This window comes from Podarcis erhardii, assembly GCF_964252035.2.
Source record: "Podarcis erhardii genome assembly, chromosome: 9".
NCBI lineage: Eukaryota > Metazoa > Chordata > Lepidosauria > Squamata > Lacertidae > Podarcis > Podarcis erhardii.
Window position 1 is genome coordinate 6,810,116 of NC_138512.1, and position 20,936 is coordinate 6,831,051.

The 20,936-nt window shown below is 44.1% G+C and overlaps 1 protein-coding gene across 2 annotated transcripts in view; it reads right to left on the reverse strand.

The window, feature by feature from the left end:
* Positions 1–20,936, reverse strand: part of SCAMP2 (secretory carrier membrane protein 2) — a 32,655-nt gene that overhangs the window by 2,338 nt on the left and 9,381 nt on the right. The window contains exons 2-9 of one of the 2 annotated variants that reach the window (XM_081876416.1): positions 13,005–13,085; positions 11,198–11,287; positions 10,540–10,656; positions 8,057–8,174; positions 6,880–7,008; positions 6,126–6,285; positions 4,522–4,623; positions 1,346–1,463 (exon numbers count right to left, since the gene is read on the reverse strand). In XM_081876416.1, the coding sequence (XP_081732542.1) occupies positions 1,346–1,463; positions 4,522–4,623; positions 6,126–6,285; positions 6,880–7,008; positions 8,057–8,174; positions 10,540–10,656; positions 11,198–11,287; positions 13,005–13,085 (915 nt within the window). The remainder of the gene's footprint in view (positions 1–1,345; positions 1,464–4,521; positions 4,624–6,125; positions 6,286–6,879; positions 7,009–8,056; positions 8,175–10,539; positions 10,657–11,197; positions 11,288–13,004; positions 13,086–20,936) is intronic. The other variant, XM_081876417.1, reaches the window with a different exon arrangement.

Consider the following 20,936-nt stretch of genomic DNA (forward strand, 5'->3'; position numbering starts at 1 on the left):
CTTCCCTGCTTCTGCATCCGGTGTGCAGCACTACCTGCCGCCCCTCCCACCTGCCACCCAGAGATCAAAGGCCAGGAGCAGCGAGAGCCACAGTCCATGGATATCTTGTTACCTATTTGGAACACCAAAGGGGCAGTATAAGTGTGTGAGAGTGTGTGTGTGAGTGTGTGTATACACACACACAAAAGGCAGGAGAAGGATTATGTCTGAATCAAAGCAAAGCAGCACAACACATGTAAGAAACTAGCATTTCAGTGAGGTGACCAGGTGAGAAAATGATCTATTTCTCAGGATGCTGAGAAGTTTTCCTTACGCAGGCCACTGTTTTCCTTGGGAAAACGTTTGAATATGCCACCCCCAATTTGAAGTGGGACTCTCCCAAGACAGCTTACACTAAACTTGGGGGGGGGTTTATTCCCTCCCCCTTTCCTCAAAATAGCTCACAGCATACAGAGTCACCCCCAGCCCTTTATACTTAGAACCACCCATGGGGTAGGGTGATGAGGCCCAAGGTCCTCTAGTCAGCTTTGTGAATGAGCAGGGATTTAAATCTGGGTTTCCTGATCCAACACCCAAATCGCACCTCACAGCAGCTCTTCTGCGTCAGATGCGTTTCCAGAATGTTTCGAACTGACTCTCTTGCAGGGTGTCACACAACATTTACATGGAAGGTATTCTAGGCTGCGTGTCTGCAAGCCTGAATTAAATAGATGCCTTGGCAGAGCAAGTGGAATTCGTTTAGGGCAGGGGGCAGGGAACCTGTGGTCCTCCAAATCCCACCAGCCCCAGCCAGCATGGCCAATGGTCAGGGATGTGGCAGCCGTGGTCCAGCAATATCAGTGTTGAATGTGGCACATTTTCTTCACCACAGGGTCCAGGCAGCACTCCTGGTGACACTGAAGGGGGTGAACTGACAGCCCTACAGTTCCCACCCCCCGACCACTGTCTATGCTGGCTAGGGCAGATGAGGGTTGGAATCTAAGAACATCTGGAGAGCGCCAGGGTCAGGGAAGGCTTAGTTGTCCAATAGTCACTCTCTCCCATAGCATATATTTTGAAACATCTGCACAGGCCACCAATTTGTCTCCAGACCAAGTTCAAGGTGTTGATGCAATCTCTGAGTTTCTAGATCGCAATTCTCAAATGTCAGGTTATAATATGTTACTGATCCACCGCAGAAGCTGCTGATCAGCCCATCAGCAGTTGGCACTGAAGACACTGAGGAGAGAGAGGATGCATGAGCAAGGACAAAACTTCTGCTCCTGGTTCCCATCTGTAAAGCAGCATGGCAAGGGCTGCAGCCCTGGACTCAGCGAGCTGCTTTTCCATCTGGTCCCCAACTCACCTGCTTCAAGAGGAAGAGAGAGAGAACGGAACAGACGGTGAAGAACACAGCCACCACCAGCATGATGATTGCCACTGCCAAGTTATGCCCAGTCTCCGAGAGAGCTGCAATCCAGCCGCTGGAACAGAACGAGATAAAAACCCGGGTGAGCAAGGAAAGGAGCAAGGAGACTGTGGGCGGTGGTTAGGGGGACAGACTCTACGGGCGTAAATTGGAAAAGAGCCCTTCTGAATCAGACCAAAGGCCCACCTCGTCCAGCATTCTGCTTACCTGGGTGACTGACCATGTTGATGGGAAACCTAGAAGCAGGCAGGGGCAAAATGGTCCTTTCCAGCCACTGCCCAGAGCAACTCATATGTTTGAATATACTGTGTCTTGAGTAGGGAGTTTCTATTATGGCTGGACAGTTCTGGATGGGAGCCAGCTGGAAACTTTCTGCTGCCCCACAAATTCCATATCCACGATCTTTATGCTTTTATAAACTCAGCTGAACACTTTAGTTAATAAATTTTATTATTTTTCACCCTTAGCCACAAATACTTTGTTTGCAGTTCAGTCCTTTAAAAGTACATTACCCGGATATGAGAAATATACTGAACTGATTTTAATCGAGAAACCGTGTCTTAAATAAATCAAATTTATTTTCTAAGGAAAGGAAATTCTGTGCGGGAGCCCATATTCTGCACATCAATGTGTTTTGCTTTAGCTTCTCTGAACCTTGAATTTTGGAAAGTCCTGGGTGTCTATCATTGTCTGCAATGACCAAAGACAAAGAGAAGGGAAAATATCATAGGCAGCTGCTTTATACAAAATCAGGCCGTGGGGCTCATCTGGCTCAGCACTGCCGACACTGGAGCACTGAACACAGGACCTTTTCCATGCAAACCCAATGCGCTTACCACTGAGCTATGGCCGTCCCCTGAATCCAAGCTTCTTTGAGGCAGCAGCTATCTACAAACATTCACATAGATTTTGCCTTTCCATTGTGTCCAATGCCAATATCATAAAGAGTTCAAGACTAACCAAGCTTTGCTAGAATACACACTGTCTATTAAGGACTTTTTTTAAAAAAAAAGTACAAATACTCTCCTGTACAGATGTGAAATCACCACTTTACATGGGTGTGCACTGATGTTTGTTTACCCAGAAGTAAGAATCCTATTGTGTCCAACTTACTTCCAGGAAAGTGTGAATGCATGTGCAAAGAAATGTCCCTATAAGACTGTAGACTAAAATGTAATGCCAAAATTATATTTTATTTATACAAATACCCTGTCACTGCCTTTTGGAAACCCAAGCCAGCTGATACAGCCTACAAGCAACTGCAAACATTTAGTAGTTAATCCAAATTTCATAATTTGGGCTACAACTGAAGGAGATGAAGACCTTCTCTTGTTTCATCAGCCATCTTCTCTTTGCCCCTCTGAGGAAATCATGAGAATAGGCCAACAGGGAAAATTATTTGCTATTCAGGATCAGATTTGGTTAAAATCATAAAAGCAACCAACTCTCTAAAGTCAAGCAAAAAGAAAGAAAGAAAGAAAGAAAGAAAGAAAGAAAGAAAGAAAGAAAGAAAGAAAGAAAGTTTTGAGCATGACTAAATGTGATAGTCAGGGATGGCTGGAATATGGCAAAGCCCAGAGGACTTTCTTCTCCAGGCTACATAGAAAAATAAACACCAAGTCTGACCTGAAAGGGCCCCTGAAGCTAAAACTGCCACATACGATACTGAAGATTATTCACAGATACGTCAATTTATATATTTTATATATATATATATATATATATATATATATATATATATATATATATATAAAGACAACTTTCAGAGGGGAAGCTGGGTCATTCTGTTGCAACAGAAACAACATGGGAGTCCTGTGGCCTCTTAATGAAGTGCAATTTATTGTGGCAGAAGCTCATGTGGAAAAGAGCCCATGTCATCAGATGCATGGAATGTTGCATTCAGCTGAGATCACTCTCTCCCATTCAAACACACCCACACATGTGGGAGAGAAAGTAGTAAATAAGGAAACAGAAGACCATGAAATGAAAGAGATCCCACCTCACTTGTACATACCTGAGCATTTGATGAAGTGGGCTCTAAGCAACCAGAGCTGAAGTCACAACGCCTCTTTTAAGAAGAGGTGGGGACCATTTTGCACGCATCCAGTTGACTTGCAACTGCCGACGCACAGGTCCTTTTGGACCCAGAAGAGGGCAGAACAGGGGCAAAGTGGGGCAGGCTTATGCATGCTCCACCAATGTGTGTGGAGGCTAGGCAGGGAACCCCTGCGCAAAATAGCTACCGCCTGTATTTCACTTGCCACCTCTGCAAGTCCCTCGTCACCTCCCACTGGCCTATTTTCCATCGGTGGCCCTTCAGATCTTGCTAAACTACAACGCCCATAAGCCCCAGCCAGCATGGCTGGTAGTCAGGGGTGAGGGGAGTGTTGTAGTCCAGCAACATCTGGGAATAGCGGAGGGCAATGGTGGAGCCATGCCGATATATGGAGACAGTTTCCTCCCTTTGCATGGGGTCCCTTCTTTGAGCCCAGAAAGACACCCCATAGCTGGCAAGTAGGGAACCTGTGGCCCTCCTGATGTAGTTCCCCCTCCTCCCAGGCCATGTGGCTGGGGCTGATGGGAGCTGCTCTTTGGCAACATCTGGGACAGCACGCGTGTTCCCCTCCTCTCCTTCAGAGCCTACATGCCCATCTTTTCTCTCTCCTTCCCCAGCAGCAGAGTTCATTTTGATTGTGCAGGAGGTAGATACTGCTGTTGCATCTCACCAATGTGGTGCTGGGCTGAACAAGTGAGAGCAGGCAAGGCTTGAAGGGTGGGGAGAGAGGTCTCTGCCAGGCAAGAAAACAAGGAAGAGGGACTGCTGAAGGCAGGCAGGCATGGGAGAGCATGCAAGGGAAATGATGGCAAGACGAGGATGCATTAGGAAAGGTTAGAGGAGATACGTGCCTTTCAGGCGAAGGACTTAAGAGCAGGAAGCATTGGAGTTAGAGGCGCTTCAGCTGGGATCTGTGGAAGCCGCAGAATAGAAGAGAGAAGCTTTAGAAGAGCACAGCTATACAGAGGCCTCGCAGGCAACTGTGTGCCCGGATCCAAAGAGGCCCTTTGCTGCCCAGGACTGCCTCTCATCCAGGGTGGCAGCAATTCAGACCTACCTGACGCCCCAGTTAGGAATGCCAACAGTCTGGATGATGTAGATGGCAATCTGGCAAAAAAATACGAAGAAGAAGACAAAGAAACTGAAGGAACTGTCAGACCTGCAAAGAGAAAGAACAGGCGATGTCAAGCCAAATATCATCAGAGGTGCACAAGAGGAACTATGGGATGTTTCTTAGCTAGGGTGCTGAGCCAAGCTGTTGCAAACCTCCAGATCCTGTTTAGTGACTGCAAGAGACACAGGGATTCTGTCACTGAAGGAAACTGTTTCTGCTAGCAGTGAGAGTGAGTGTCCCAGCTTAGCCAACCTAGAGCCAGGCACTGGGGCAAGAGGCCAACCCTTCTTATGCACGCCAAACATCACCTCCCTTTCTACATGCCCCACCCAACCTACAAGTTTACTCACCAGGACTATGGCTGGCCCTATAGATTTATGGTGTCGCAAAGCTTATTGATGGAAGGGAGCAACTTGCCCATTATCTGTGCCAGTGAAGAAGCCTCTGGCCAGCTGTGCCACTAAGGCAAGGGGTAGACACCCGCAACCAGGGCTTTGCCAGATTGGCTCTGTTCTAGTTCTGGCTCTAGTCCAAAACATACGGAGGGAATCAGGTTGTGGAAAGATGCCTTATCCTAACCAACCTCACAAGGTTGTTGCTGCTGAGGGACTACCATACACTGAAATCCTTGGCCAAAGAGTGAGAGACAACTCAGGTAACCATGTGACCGCTAAAATTTCTCCTCAACCTTTAGTGACGCAGCAGCTAAAAAAGCCAATGCAATTCTGGGCTGCATCAATAGGAGTAGAGAATCTAGATGAAGGGAAGTAATAGTGCCACTGTATTCTGCTCTGGTCAGACCTCACCTGGAGTACTGTGTCCAGTTCTGGGCACCACAGTTCAAGAAGGACACTGACAAACTGGAACGTGTCCAGAGGAGGGCAACCAAAATGGTCAAAGGCCTGGAAACGATGCCTTATGAGGAACGGCTAAGGGAGCTGGGCATGTTTAGCCTGGAGAGGAGGAGGTTAAGGGGTGATATGATAGCCATGTTCAAATATATAAAAGGATGTCACATAGAGGAGGGAGAAAGGTTGTTTTCTGCTGCTCCAGAGAAGCGGACACAGAGCAATGGATCCAAACTACAAGAAAGAAGATTCCACCTAAACATTAGGAGGAACTTCCTGACAGTGAGAGCTGTTCGACAGTGGAATTTGCTGCCAAGGAGTGTGGTGGAGTCTCCTTCTTTGGAGGTCTTTAAGCAGAGGCTTGACAACCATATGTCAGGAGTGCTCTGATGGTGTTTCCTGCTTGGCAGGGGGTTGGACTCGATGGCCCTTGGGGTCTCTTCCAACTCTATGATTCTAGTGTATATAATGTTCAACAAGTTTTATAATTCCAAAGTTTTCAAGACAATTTGCTTTGAAACATGTCTGACGCACACATTCAGAAGCGGATCCTAAGCTTCCAGAATGCATCGCCCTGATGCTGCAGTACAGAAGTATTTTCATCAATAAAATTACAAACATGCAAAGTTCTCCCAAGGAAAATTATGATCAACCATGTACACTGAAGATCAGTTTCCCAATCTGGGATGTGGTACTTGCCTGAAAGCCTTGTAGGCTGGCCGATACCAACAGAGGAAAGCGCAGGGGGTGAATATGATAAACCACAGGATGGAAAGGCCGAAGTCTACCCCTCTTTCGCTTCTGTCTGTGAACCACGCCAGGCAGGCCAGCAGGTTCAGCAGCAGTGTAACTGAGTGGACTGTCCGGGATAAAAAAACAAGTCGATCAGTGAGTAAGCGACCTTTGTAAAGAGTGAGGTGTCTATGAACGCAGATCCAGGACATCATGTATGTGTGTGCACGCTCACCCTGTACCAAAAACAACTGCACCAACCTCCCAGTTTGGCACTCATTATGCCAAACAAGACTGATTCACTTCCTTGGCACTGCTCATTCCAACAGCCTGGAGTCTGGTTCAGACAACCCAATCTTGGCTTTGCATACATGCAGTTTCCCATCCCCACCACCGCTTCTTGGCATGCTCTGTCCTTCAGAAACCCCTTCCACTCTTCTGCATGCTGTGATAAGCCAGGAAACCTTTAGATAACCAAGGTTTCTTCATTATGTGCGCACTGGGAAACTGTGTTACTGTTTCAGGTTTAAAAACAAAGCACAACAGCCACAGACGACTAAAGACATGAACAACATCATGTCTGGTTTAGAAGGACGTGCCATTCTGGGCACTGAGACCCATTCTAATTCCTGTAGCACTTCCAGAGTCAAAAGGCTGTGCTGTGACCATCACCCACTCTCCTGAGCAGAGCTTCCCAGCCGCCATCGCCAGTTTTACTCACACATCCACAGGTAATATAGCATCTTGCAAGTCCGCTGGTAGTCGGCTGGGATATCTGCAGAGAAGTCTTGGTAGAAACATGGCTTGACTGGGCAGCTTTTGGGAAGCGGAGGCCAGTTGTTCTGTTTCGCTGCAAGGGCAGAGGGAGGTTTCGCACAGTGATATGGGGAAAGTGGAGGGTTCAAATTATGTAGGCAACCATTTTACAGCAAATGATGCGCAACTGCTGACACACAGGTCCTTTCGGACATGGAAGAGGGAGTGCAACGGGCTTATGTGCGCTCTGCTAAGGAATGGAACCCCCACACAAAATGGTCACCGCCTGTAATAACACAGTTATATGATTCTACAGGGAGCTAATTCTGCTGCCAAGAAAAGAAGAAAAGCAAACACTAAACACACTGAACTTAATTTTGCATTGATTATTTCTTACTGGGAACATTTCTTAAAAAAGGAATTTCAGGTGTTTGATGGGAATCTCAGGTGAGATACCCACACCGCAGAAGTTGCTCCCAGTACCAGTCACCACATGGAAGCAGAGAAAGGTTCTGATATTTTACTATTGCAGAAGATAAGGCTCGGTAAAATACTTCAGGACGTAGGTACTATATATTAGCTTTGAGGCTTTTACAAATACTGATATATACAGATAACTACAAATATCAAGTATCTCCGTTGCTCTAAATAAGTTCAGCAATTCAAGACCGGACAAGTAACACCAACTGGTTAACTGACTACCAGACAGACAGACAAACTGCAGAATAACAGACACGCACTACGAAGCCTACATGCATTAATCACAGATATAGTCAGGGCATTGGACCATTGCCATAGCAACTGGCTTGGCTGACATTGCACCTACGATTAGCTCAGCCACAGAGTAATTTACACTCATGAAGGAAATCAACCCCTTCTGGTGTCCAGTTACTCTAACATGTTTGACTTGTTTCAATGAGCTCTGTGGGTTACAAAACACAACAAGACATGGGCATGAAAAGACCTGATCCAACCGGCTCTGCTTATGTTCTTATGACCTAGAATAAGGCAGCTGCCTCTGCTGCTTGGCAGCTTGCTGGGTTTGCACATCTATACTGCTTGGAAGAATTCTGACTCCAGGTGAAGCAACAACAGAAGGGAGGCACAGAAAAGTTTTAAGAAAATGTTAAATGGAGACTCACGATTGAATCCTGCTGCACTGTTCTGCAGCTCCCGCTCCTTCCTGTCCAACTCTGCTGCTTTCCTCTCCAGCTCCTCCTGCTGCTGAAGGAGCCCAGCCTGAGCTGCTGAGGCCACAGCCTGAGTGGAAGGAAATAAGAATAGTAACAATCAACAGGGGAAATGAAGAACACAAGGTTCAAAGCAAAGACAGTGAGAGTCTCTAAAAAGAAAACATATTGTTTATATATAAATATATAAACATATATATATAAAACATATATATATATAAAGAAAGATATATTGACATCGAGAGGGAGCTTCGTACGAAATGTAAGCAATGCTTGGGAGGTCTCACTACATGACTAAAAAAAGCCAGCCCCCCAAAGCCATGCACAGTGGCTGGTTCTGCAGGTCCTGCACTTTCACTCTGCAGAGTGGTCTGAAGTAGCAGAGTTAAACCCTTCCTGGTTTCTAATTTTCTAATCATAGGTTTTCTGAATTTTCCTAGAAACCAATAAAGTCTAGAAACTGTTTTTCCCTCTTAAAGAGAAAAGTTCACTTTTTCTGAGTACACTGAGTTTTATTCAAGGATGGATGTCATGATTTTTGATGACACTGCAGGCAGGCAGGTTCCTTTTAAGAACCATCAGCTTATGGATGCAACAGAGCATATTAGAGCTGCATAAATGGGAGCTTTCATCAACATTTTACCCTCTGTTGGAAAACATGCCATTCCCCATGCCCTGCAAAATATCTCCCTTAATTATGTTTTTTCTGCTTACTCACAGAACTGCAGAGTTGGAAAAGACCCCAAGGTGATCTAGGCTAAACCCCGTGATGAAGGAATCATAACGAAAACATACGTGACAGATGGCCCTTCAACTTCTGCTTTAAAACCTCCAAGGAATGAGAGTACACACCCTCTTGTGGGAGTCTGTTCTGGTGTTGAACAGCTCTTGCTGTCAGAAAATTCTTCCGGATATTTAGTCCGAATCTCCTTTCTTGTAACTTGAAGCCATTGGTTTGAATCCCACCCTCCAGAGCAGGAGAAAGCAAGTTGGCTCTATCCTCCATGTGAAAGCCCTTCAGATATCTGAAGATGGCTATAATATTTCCTCTTAGTTTCTTCTTTCCTAGGCTAAACATACCTAACTCCTTCAACCATTCCTCATAAGGCTTGGTTTCCAAACCCTTGATCACCTTGGTTGCCATCTTCTGCACATGTTCTAGCTTGTCAATATCCTTCTTCAGTTGTGCTGCCCAGAATTGGACACAGTATTCTAGGCATGGGCTAAATAAGGCAGAATAGACCACGACTATTACTTTTCTTGATCTGGGACACTAGACTGCTGTTGATGCAGCCTAGAACAGCATTAGCTTTTTTCCCTGCTGCATCACCCTGTTGACTCATCTTCAGCTTGTGGTCTACTAAGACCCCTAGATCCTTTTCACACATACTACTGGCAAACCAGGTGTCCCAGGTGTCATCTTGAATCACAAGTTTGTCTTCTGCAGCATTAGCTACTCCCTCAAGTTTGGTGTCATCTGCAAAATGGATGAGCATCCCCTCAATTCCTTCACCCAAGTCATTTATAAAGATGTTGAGTAACAACCGGCCCAGGACAGAACCCTGCAGCACCCCACTTGTCCCTTGTTTCAAGGATGATGAGGAAACATTAGTGAACCAGCTACAAAGTCACCTAACTGTTAGCTTGTTCAGGCCACGTTTTGCCAGCTACTCCACAAGGAATTCTAGGGTAATTTGTCAAAAGCCTTTCTGAAATCAAGATACAGTACATTCATAGAATTCCCCTGATCCAGTAAGCTTGTAACTTTATAAAAAAAAAGAAAAAAAAGAAATGAGATTTGTCTGGCACAACTTGTTTTTGAGAAACCCATGTCTTAGTAATCACAGTAACCCTTTCTAAGTGCTCACAGACTGACTGTTTATCTGTTTTAGGACCTTTCCTGGTAACATCAAACTCACCAGTCAGTCCTTACCTGGGGTTTCTCCCCCCCCCCCTTTGAAGATGGGGACATTTGCCCGACTCCAGACTGCAGGGACCTCACCTGTTCTCCAAGAATTCTCAAAGATTCTACGCAAAGGCTCTGAGATTACATCTGCAAACTCCTTTAGTACCCTTTGATGCAGCTTCTCTCTGTCACCCAAAAGCATTTCTCTGTCTTCTCCATGCAAGGAACCTCCTACATTTTAAAGACCATTCCAAGCAACATTAAACACCATTCCCTTCTTCCACAGAGGGATGGACTAGATGGCACCTGAGGTCTCTTCCAACTCTGTATGATTTTGGCCACACTCACTGTGCACATATAAAGCACACGGCTTCACCCAAAGAATACTAGTTCTTAGGATTCTTTAGGGAAAACCCATGACTTTTAAAGTGCTTTAAATGTGTGGATGTGGACTCTGTGATCAGAAAAGGATCAATATATTGGGGAGGCATCTCACCTTCCTGCGGGTTTCCCTGCCCTCCCTTTTTACCTGATGTTTACCCTGAGAGCTGCCGTCTTCTCCAAGCAACCTCTGCCTCTCTGAGCCTTCTGAGCTTGCCGAGATGAACTTAGGAGTCAGGTACTTGCTGGCCTGTCTAAGCAGCAGCTGCAACACACAACTAGGCTGGGTCTAAACTCACTGGGTGGGTCTGGCCTGATCACTCACTGGAACTAAGGCACTAAGAAGGCTCTTTAACAGGTTAGATTATGAGACACACAAAAATGGAAGGACAGGTGGGATGGGGGCAGAAGGAGAGCCGTGTGCGCGCTCTCTCACGCATGCACAAAGACACACACAAAGAGTCACAAGGCCCAGGGCTAGTGACCCTGTGGCTCTCCTAGTGCTCATCTGGACTACAGCTCCCATAACCCTGATCAGTGTGCCACTAGCAGAAAAGCATGGGGCAGAAGGGAGGCTTTAAAGTCTGGGCCATTCTAGTCAAGGGGGTGTCACAGGCTGATAGGAATTTGGAAGCCTTGAATTTGGATCTTGGGTCACAGGGAACATGTTTGTAAAGCACACTCCGCCCCAGTGCTTGCCAAGAGGGAGATGGGTGCATCCCAATAAGAGGAGAGCTTAAGTGATACATTTCCTAGTGATCAATCAGCCCTCAGGGCACCACCCAGGTGTGGTGGGAGGTCTTTACCTGTGGGGTGGGTTCCACCGAAGGCTGCAGCACAGCAGGTTGCGAAGGCCCAGTGGGCTGAGCAGCTGGAACTGTCTGAGCCACATTCGTCTGAGTCAAGAGAAAGGAAAACATCAGAAGGCTGTGAGGGACGAGCTGGAAGGGCTTCTGGCTTTACTGTTGTGGAAGCACCGGGCAGACAGCCCACCCCTCTTCCCAGGGAATGTGGGGGGTCCCCTAACAAATCTCAGCACCCCAGGATTACTTGAGGGATGCCATGATCATTTAAGGTAGTATGATACTGCTTGTATAGTGCAAATGTGCCCCAGAAAGGCACTTACTCCAAAATTCAGTCCAACCTTTTTACTAAGACCACAAAAGATACTATCATGAACATATTATTGTTGTTGTTGTTTTACTAGCCTGCTAGTCATGCTGCCTGGGAAGATCTTGGCTCTGCTGCCAGCCATGAAACACAGGCTAAAGAATTGTCTTCTGTCAAATGTACTGCTGAAGGAGGGGAAGTGTGTTCTGTCCCTCTTCTGCCAACCTGCTTAGTTTCCATGCAGGCCATGGAGGAGGGACGGGGCAATCCACCTCCCCTCTACCAGCCTATTCAGTCACCTACATGTGGTAGCCTGAAGGGGCTACCAGGTGCACTGCTGTTGAATGAAAGCTGGGTTTAATCTGATGCCAACAGCAGTTTTGGAAAGGAGATTTGTCTGACTTCCATATGATGCCCATCTATGTTCCCGTGGCCCAGGAGAATCTGGGGATGCTATGTATTACCTTTTCAAAGAGAATCAGTTAGAAACAAATCTTTTTCCAAGCTACTGTCAATTTAGGGGAACTTTTATTAGCAAGATTGACTTACTGGCAAACAGAAGCCAAGGATTATGACTCAAGCCTGCAACTTACACTTTAACATTATCTCCGTTTTGTGCTACTTGTATGAAATCTTTGTGAACTGAGACCAGGCAGAAGAGACGGTGGAAGAAGATTGGAAAAAGTTTAAAGTTTATTTATAGAAATATGGTAAAATTAATGAGAGCTAGAAAAATGTTGGAATGAAATTATATGGCTTTAGTATAAGTGTTATAAGGAGTTAAGCATAAATAAGTATTATAGTATTAATGGAAAATATGGTTAAAATAAGTTAAAATATTAATATGACAGAAAATAGTGAAAGATGGAAAGGAATTGCTGAAACAATTAATAGAAGTGGAATACAAAAAGGGAGGTGAGAGGAAGTCGGTGAAACAAAGGAATGAAAGATAAGGCATTGAAATGGTATGATGTATGTTTTTTAAACTGTTTTTGTTCTGTTTTGTTTAGTTTAATGCGTTAATGTTGTGTAGTATATTGTTTATATATTGTATTGTATTGTTTTTTCTTTCTTCTGTTTTTTCTTCTTTTTTCTTTTTTTCTTTTTCTTCTTGTTTGTAAGGTTTAAAAGCAATAAATATTATTTTAAAAAAAGAAAAAGAAAAAAAAAGAAATCTTTGTGAACTGTCCCCAAGACTGCTGTGATAACAACAAACATTGGTTAACTTACTATTCGAAACCAATTCATACAAAATTCCAAATATACATGATTAATATACATTGTATTTTCTGCATTTCTGTGATAGCACGTGGTCACAGAAACAAATGCTGAACTGAGCCTCTCCCTGTGCCAAGAGGCACTGAAAGGAGGGAGTTGTGAAAGGGAGAGGTGCTTTGTAGGCCCAGAAAGTGAAGCATGCTGATCCTTGGCAGTTCCAAACAGATCCCTCCATGAAGGCAGCCTTGCTAGCTGGCTCAGGGCCTGACCCCATGCTGCACTTACCAGCCGGGAGCTCTCAGAGAAGGGGTTGAATTCATCCAGGCCACCCTGGTTAGCGTGTGCCAGTTGCGTGACTGAAGGATCCTGGAAGAGAAGAGGCGGAAATGCTATTTAACACATGGCAATTCCTGATAAGTATGTGCAGTTGGGTGTTCATGCCAGTAGACAGGGCATGCATGCATGCTGCACTTTATTTGTAAAAATTGCCTGTGAACTTCCTTGCTCCTTGCTCACTCTCATCCCAAGCACAGTGGGATTTGCCCTCCTCCTAGCCAGCTACAATGCTTCACTGACTCCTAATGTGAAAGAAAAACACCAAATCCACACGCCCTCTTGACCATACTTCCTTATTATTTATTTAAAATGCATAGGATTTTACAAGAGTTATACAAGCAACAGACAGGCCACTGCTCCCAAAGAGCTTACTGTCCAGAATAGAGATAGTAAGGAATAGAGAGAGGAGAATGTGGCTGACTGTCGTTACACTAATTTAAAGCTTAACTGGGCAGAGAATGAAGTTTAAAGTAAACCAAGGTTTCGAGGAGGAAATTGACATGGGGTTGTAGCTGTAAAGCATTGTTTCAGGAAGCAGGAAATGATCAACTGAGGGTGACTGTATTGGAAGGGCAGAGGTCACAAATAGGAACAGAACAAGAAAACAAGGGTCAAATGATAAGTTGCAGAAACCCTCTGACTCACTCTGAAAGTGGTTTATGCTGGATACAGCAGAGAATGGAAAGCCAATGAAGGGATCTGGAGAGGGAAGAAATGCAGGATTCCTGGAGCAGAGTTTTTGCCTAAAGCAGTGTTTCCCAACCTTGGGCCTCCAGCTGTTTTTGAACTACAATTCCCATCATCCCTGACCACTGGTCTTGCTAGCTAGGGATGATGGGAGTTGTAGTCCAAAAACAGCTAGAGGCCCAAGGTTGGGAAACACTGGCCTAAAGAGAACTAAGATAGGACAGTGGTGTCCCTTTCCGTTTAGTGGTGCAGGACCCCTTTTGCCATGGGATCTCAACAATTTTTTCCACCTTATGGGCTGGGCAGACTGAGTGACAAAGTTCCACACAAATGCCCAGATGAGGCATCTTTCGAGTGCCCAGGGGAAAGTTCACTCCTAACTGCTTTGTTTATGGCTGTAGAGCATATTTTAGAAAGAGTCATATAAATCCAAACATGCAGAAATAGAAGTGGCTGGCCTTGCCTCCAAACAAATAATGAATCAGATTAAACTGCTCACATATGACCAAGCAGTGAGAATCAGACCGTAAGCAAGAACGGGAGAGGAGAGCTTGTGCTGCAAATCCGTCCAGAGAGAGGAGGCCTGTGGTGCTGGGCAAAAATCTAGTCTCATCCCAGCTTTCATCTGCACGCTGCAAGCTCTCCTTTAATGAATAACTGCAGGCAAACAGCCTGAGCCCTGACACTCCTTGCATAAGCATGTTGTTGCACAACCTCATGAATCACTCCAGGAAGAAGAAACAGGTGCAAGCCAACCTGTGACGAAGGCTGTGGTCTGATACAAGTGTACCATGGAGGATGCTCCTGTTGGCCAGAGGGACCTACACATAGCAGAGGATCTGTTTTGCAAGCAGAATATGCCAGGTTCAACCCCCCATATCTCCAGGTAGGACTGGGAATGTCCCTTGCCTGAAACACTGACAAGATGTTGCCAGTCAGTGCAGGCAGTGCAGAGCTAGATGGACCAATGGTATAAGGAGGCTCCCTTTACTCCTAAGTAAACATCTACAGGGCTGGGTTGCACATTCCTTTGCCTTGCACGCTAATAGGTGCAGACTCAAGAGGGAAAATCACATCAGAAAAATGGAACCTGGGTTAAGGGCACAAAAACCAAGTGGCTAGTTGCTATTCTCTCTCTCTCTCCCCCCTCCCCAAATGCAGCAGCACTTTCCATTTACTTTTTCATAGAGAATTTATTTGGCTCTTTTTGCGATTTGTGGTATTTGGAGGCTTGTAACCAGCTATAGCAAAACAGGTAATACAGAGAGCACAGCAGGACTTAAATTTAGGCACGTATAGGACAGTAACACCTAGTGAACTTCATGGCTGAGTGGGGATTCGAACCCTGGTCTCCCAGGTCCTAGTCCTACTGACACTCTAACCACTAGACCACACTGGCTCTCACTGGAGGGAGCCTTTTTCTTTCTGTTTGCAAAGTCACAGCTTCTGTGATGAGTGGAGTTGTCCCTCAGGCCCACATAACGTGATTATTTTCAAAGTTCTAATGTGTTTAATCTATGTAAAGGAAAGCACTTCCTTTACAGTTAGGTGATGATACTCCACCATTTTTAAAAACAATATTTCCAGCATGATAATATCCTTTAAGAGACGTGGTGAGCAGAATTGCACACAGCATTCCAAGTGCAGCTGCACTTGGAATAAGCTGCACTTGGAATAAGACTTGTATAAGGCCATTATATTTCCAGCTCTACTTTCAATCCTTTTCCTAATGATCCCTAAAATATAGTTAACCTCTTTTTACCACTGCCACAACCTGGGTCAACATCTTAACTGAGTTATCCACTATGACCCTAAGATCTCGGTTCTTGTTCAGTCCTGCCACCTCAGACCTCAATAGCATAATAATAATAATAATAATAATAATAATAATAATAATAATAATAATAATATATTTATTGTCATATATGCAATGCTAGGATATTTTGCCCCAGCATGCATCACTTAAAACTTGCTCACACTGAATCAGATTTATCATTTTAATGCTCATTCACCCAGTTCGGAGAGATCCTTTTGGAGTGCCTCACATCCTCTTGTAGTTGAAAACTACGCTGAACAACTTGGTGTCATCAGCCAACCTTGCTAACTCAACTCCAGGAAGAGCTAGAAAGATGCTCTGTCTTGTTCTGCAGACAGGTTCAAAAAGCAGACAACACACATCCAGTAAATCTCACTGGCAGTCACAAATATGCAGGACTGGAACCAAGAACTAGATCAGAATGGTTTTCTTATATATTTCAAGATATAAGAATATTTATTCTAACACTCCTCCCTCCATACCAAACATGCCATCAGATGCACAAAAGCAAACTTCAGAGTGCCAGGTACACAGGAACAGACACCCCGCAAAAAAACACAAAAACTTTTTGTCATAATTTGCAGCGTGCTCTCTCCACCCCCAGGTTCAACCTGCATTCCTGGGGGGGGGGGGAATGCAGTAGAATCCAAATAAAGGGGGTCAACCTTTATTCTTCCAAGCCAGCCAGCAAAAATATTATTAGGAGAAGAAATGAAAGGCAAGGCAAAGAAAGGAAGCACTGCTTTACTGCTAGAACCATTTCACTTTTGAGAAGATAGATCACCAAGAGAGATCCCTTAATAATCAGCCAGCCCTCCTGCTTCCTCTGCCTCCAAAAGAGAGAAACAATCCATTAAGTATTTGCAGCTTGCTTGCTTGTTTGCAAGGGACGCGGGTGGCGCTGTGGGTTAAACCACAGAGCCTAGGACTTGCTGATCAGAAGGCTGGCGGTTCAAATCCCCTGGGGTGGACTTCCGGAGGCGGCGCGAAACAGCGATGGCGGTCCTCTTCGTCGTCTGAAGAGGGGCTCCGCAGAAAAGGGTCGTTCGCTGCGGCATAGCGACGACCCGCTTGAAAAAACCACGGGCAGAGGGAGCCCGTGGCCGTGGGACTCGGCGGGCGCCAGGAACTTCCCCAGAAGTGCGGAAGGGACCCCGTAAGGGGCTCCGGAGCGCGAAAGGGGGAGCGGCGCTGTGAGTTCATCGCTCTTTCTGCGGGAGGCGAAGCCGCGCAGCTGCTGCTGATGAGCGTCGACCTTTCTTCCTGTGAACATCAATTTGGCAAGTAACATACCCGTGAGTAAAGTGAACTACAATTTGGACTTTAATTATCCTTTTTCCGGGTTTGAAAACGGGTGACGAGTAAAAGGAAGTCCGTCTCCCGATACTGCTTACAAGATCAAAAGCAAAAGTACAGAGGAGCGCTGAGGCGCTTAATGGGAACTTTGTAAAGTGGAACTATCGTGCATTTACAGAATTTGCAGTCTTCTTATTTAAAAGACCAAGAGAGACTTTATTTTTGCCTATGGGATTTATATTTGGGACTTTGTTTTAAGAACGCAAGTCGCCGGGCTGTCAGTATGTAACTGAGCTGTCAAACTGCGGACTATAGTAACAAGATTTTAAGTTGCTACATATATTGAAACTTTAAACGTTTGAAATACTGTTGCAATTACCAGTCTGGCTCCTAGTGGCTTTAGCTTAAAAAGTAAAGGACTCTGCGAATCTTCCTTTTTGTCTTGGAATTACAAACTAAAAAAGAGATTACAGAAACTTTAAATGGCGGAAAAACCTTTTCCTTCCCTGAAATTTTAAGATACTCCCCCTAGAGGACTGTGGAGCTATAGAGGCCTGGGAAACATTTTTTGTTTGGAATTTCTGTGGTTTAATTGTGTGTACTCTGGACTTGCTTTCTCATGGAATAAAGGATAACTTGACCTTGAACAAGAGGCAGGTGTGGAATGAGTGGCACAGGGAAAACAAGAGCAGCCAAAGCTAAAGAAAGAGAAAAAGAAAAAGAAAAAGAAAGGAAGCCTGTGCAACTTGTCCAAACAACTTTAGCTCATCATCGCAGATCATCTGTTCCAACCGTCCTGATAGCACAGGAGGTGGAGGCCGAACAGCCTGCTGAAGAGGACATGGCAACAGGAGGATCTGACACAGTTTTGAAACAAATTTTAGAACAACTAGCAATTTTAAATCAAAAAGTGGACAGTCAATCACTAAAAATAGACCAAGCAACAACTACTATTGGCGTACTTTCTGAAAAGGTCTCTCAGAACACACAGGCAATTGAGAATCTACAAGGAGCTACAGCTGAAAATCATAAATTAGCTGTGGAAGCCTATCAAAAAGCGGAGCAAGCAAGTAAAAAAGTTGATGAGATTAAAGGCGAAATCAAGCCTCTGCAAAGACAGGTAGGGGAACAACAGGCCTACCTGTCGATGGTGGAATTGAGAAACAAGGAGAATAACCTCAGGTTGAGAGCTGTCCCAGAATTGGAGGAAGGCAACTTAGAGGGATTTTTGACACTTTTATTCTCCAAATTTTGGGGAATAGAAGAGGATAAAGACTTTAAAATTGTGACTGCATTTAGACTGGGCAGATCGGTGAAGAAAGACAAGTCCAGAGATTGTTTGGTTATTCTGAAATCAAGAGAGGAAAGAGACAAGATACTAGGCCTACATTTCAAAAAATCTCTAGAGATAGAAGGTAAAAAGGCTGAAATTTACAGAGATATACCCAAATTGTTATTGGATCTTAGAGCCTCATACTTAGAACTGGCAAAGTTGTTGAGAAACAACACAATCCCTTATAGGTGGGAGTTCCCGCAAGGACTATCATTTAGTTATAAAGGAAGGAAAACAAGAATCAGAACACCAGAGGACCAGCAGAAGTTTCTTCACGACAACGGGGAAGACCTACAGAAAGGAGCAGTTGCGTCTTGGCCACCTCCACCACCAGGAACTAAACAGCCTGGAGCTGGACCATCACTGCCACCGCCGGGAACGGGAGATCTAGACACCCCATTGTAAGGTCTACAAATTGACTCAGGATGTCTCTGCAACTTCTTAGTTGGAATATAAATGGCGGAAATTCTCCAGAAAAAAGAAGGAAAGTATTCCATATATTGAAGAAAGAGCAATTGGACATTATTTGTCTGCAAGAAACACATGTGACAAGGCTTCATCGGAAAGTGCTAATCAATAAAAGGCTAGGCCAAGAATTTATTTCGTCGGACAGAGTTAAGAAAAGAGGAGTAGTGATCTACGCAAAGGAGAGCCTGTCACCGAAATTTCTATTTAAAGATGAACAAGGCAGAATTTTGGCTATTGAAATTCACACACATGGTGAAAAATTTTTGATATTAGGAATTTATGCGCCAAATGATGGAAAATCGGAATTTTTTAAGAAGCTGCATGAGACTTTACTGGACTATCTGGATTATAACAACATTATTATGTTGGGAGATATGAATGGGGTTGTCTCTGTAAATATGGATAAGTCGCAGAGTGTAAACATAACAAAAGAAGGCAGACTACCTAAAACTTTTTTTGAAATGACAGACAATATGGATTTGATTGATATATGGAGAGTCAAGAACCCCCTAGGAAAAGAAGGAACTTTCTTTTCTGAAGCTCATTTGTCATGGACACGAATCGACCAAATATGGATAACTAAAGGACTGGCACCTAAAACTAGAAAAGTGGAAATCTGCCCAAAAACTTGCTCCGACCATAATGCTTTGAAAATGGAATTGAGACTAAACATAACCGGATCCTTCAGATGGAAAATGAATGACACTTTATTCAGAGATCAGGAGATTGTGAAGAAGGCCCAAAAAACTTTAAAAGATTACTTTGAGATAAATCTGAACACTACGGTGGAAAAAAGAACAATCTGGGACGCAAGTAAAGCGGTGATGAGAGGGTTTCTAATACAACAAAACACTGTAAAGAAAAGACTCTGGAATGAAAAGAAGCAGAAGATATTGGAGAGAATAAGTGAGGGTGAAAGGAAATTAAGATCTAGGCCCAAGTCTAAGGAAGTGCTGAGAGAAGTGAAATTTTTCCAGGCCCAATATATGAAACTGATAAACCAAGAAGTGGAGTGGAAAATTAAACAAATGAGACAAAGATCTTTTGATTCAGCAAATAAATGTGGGAAACTGCTAGCATGGCAGTTGAAAAAAAGACAAAAATTAAATACAGTTACAAATCTAGAGATTGAAGGAAGAATGGTTCAGAAGCCTGAAGAAATTAGGAAATGTTTCCAGAGATATTTCAAAGATCTTTATGCACAAGGGCCGCAGAAAGAATCTGAGATAGATCAATTTATTAAAACTAACGGATTACAAAAAATTCCTCAGGAAATGAGAACAACCCTGAATGTTAAAGTTACACAGCAGGAAATCGAGAGTGCCATACAGAACCTCCAATTAGGCAAATCTCCAGGCCCTGATGGACTTACCTCCAAATATTATAAGGTTTTGAAGGACTATTTGATACAACCCCTGATGGAGGTATGTAACCAGATTATGGAGGGTAAGAAGGCACCAGAAACGTGGAAAGAAGCTTTCATCACATTGATTCCTAAAACAGAAACTGAAAAGACTCAACTTAAGAACTACCGTCCCATCTCACTCCTAAATGTGGATTACAAAATTTTTGCAGACATTTTGGCAAATAGATTTAAAAAGGTATTGAATGAAGTGATTCACAAGGACCAAGCAGGCTTTCTCCCGGGTAGGCATTTGTTTGACAATACGAGAAACATTATTGACATCTTGGAACTCTTACAAACAAATATTAACACTAGAGCAGCGTTAATTTTTATTGATGCGGAGAAAGCCTTTGACAACATTTCTTGGATGTTCATGAAGAAAAATTTGGAAGGGATGGGAGTGGGACGGGGGTTTGAAAATGGTATAGAAGCAATATATTCAGACCAAAAAGCTAAATTGATAGTAAACAATGTGGTGACGGAGGAATTCAATATTGAAAAAGGGACACGACAAGGGTGCCCTCTATCCCCATTATTGTTTATCTCGGTCCTGGAGGTGCTTTTGAATATGATTAGAAGGGACCGGTCAGTTCGGGGCATTGAGGTCGGAGTGAAACAATATAAATTGAAAGCATTTGCAGATGATTTGGTACTAACATTACAGGAGCCAGTTTCTAGCACAAAAAGAGTTTTGGATTTAATATCTGATTATGGTCGGGTGGCGGGATTTAAGTTGAACAAGCAAAAGACTAAGGTTTTAGCTAAGAACCTAACGTCTACAGAAACAGATGAGTTTTTGAAAGAGACAGGATTAAATGTGGTTAAAAAGGTAAAATATTTAGGGGTGTTCTTGACTTCTAAAAACTTGAATTTGTT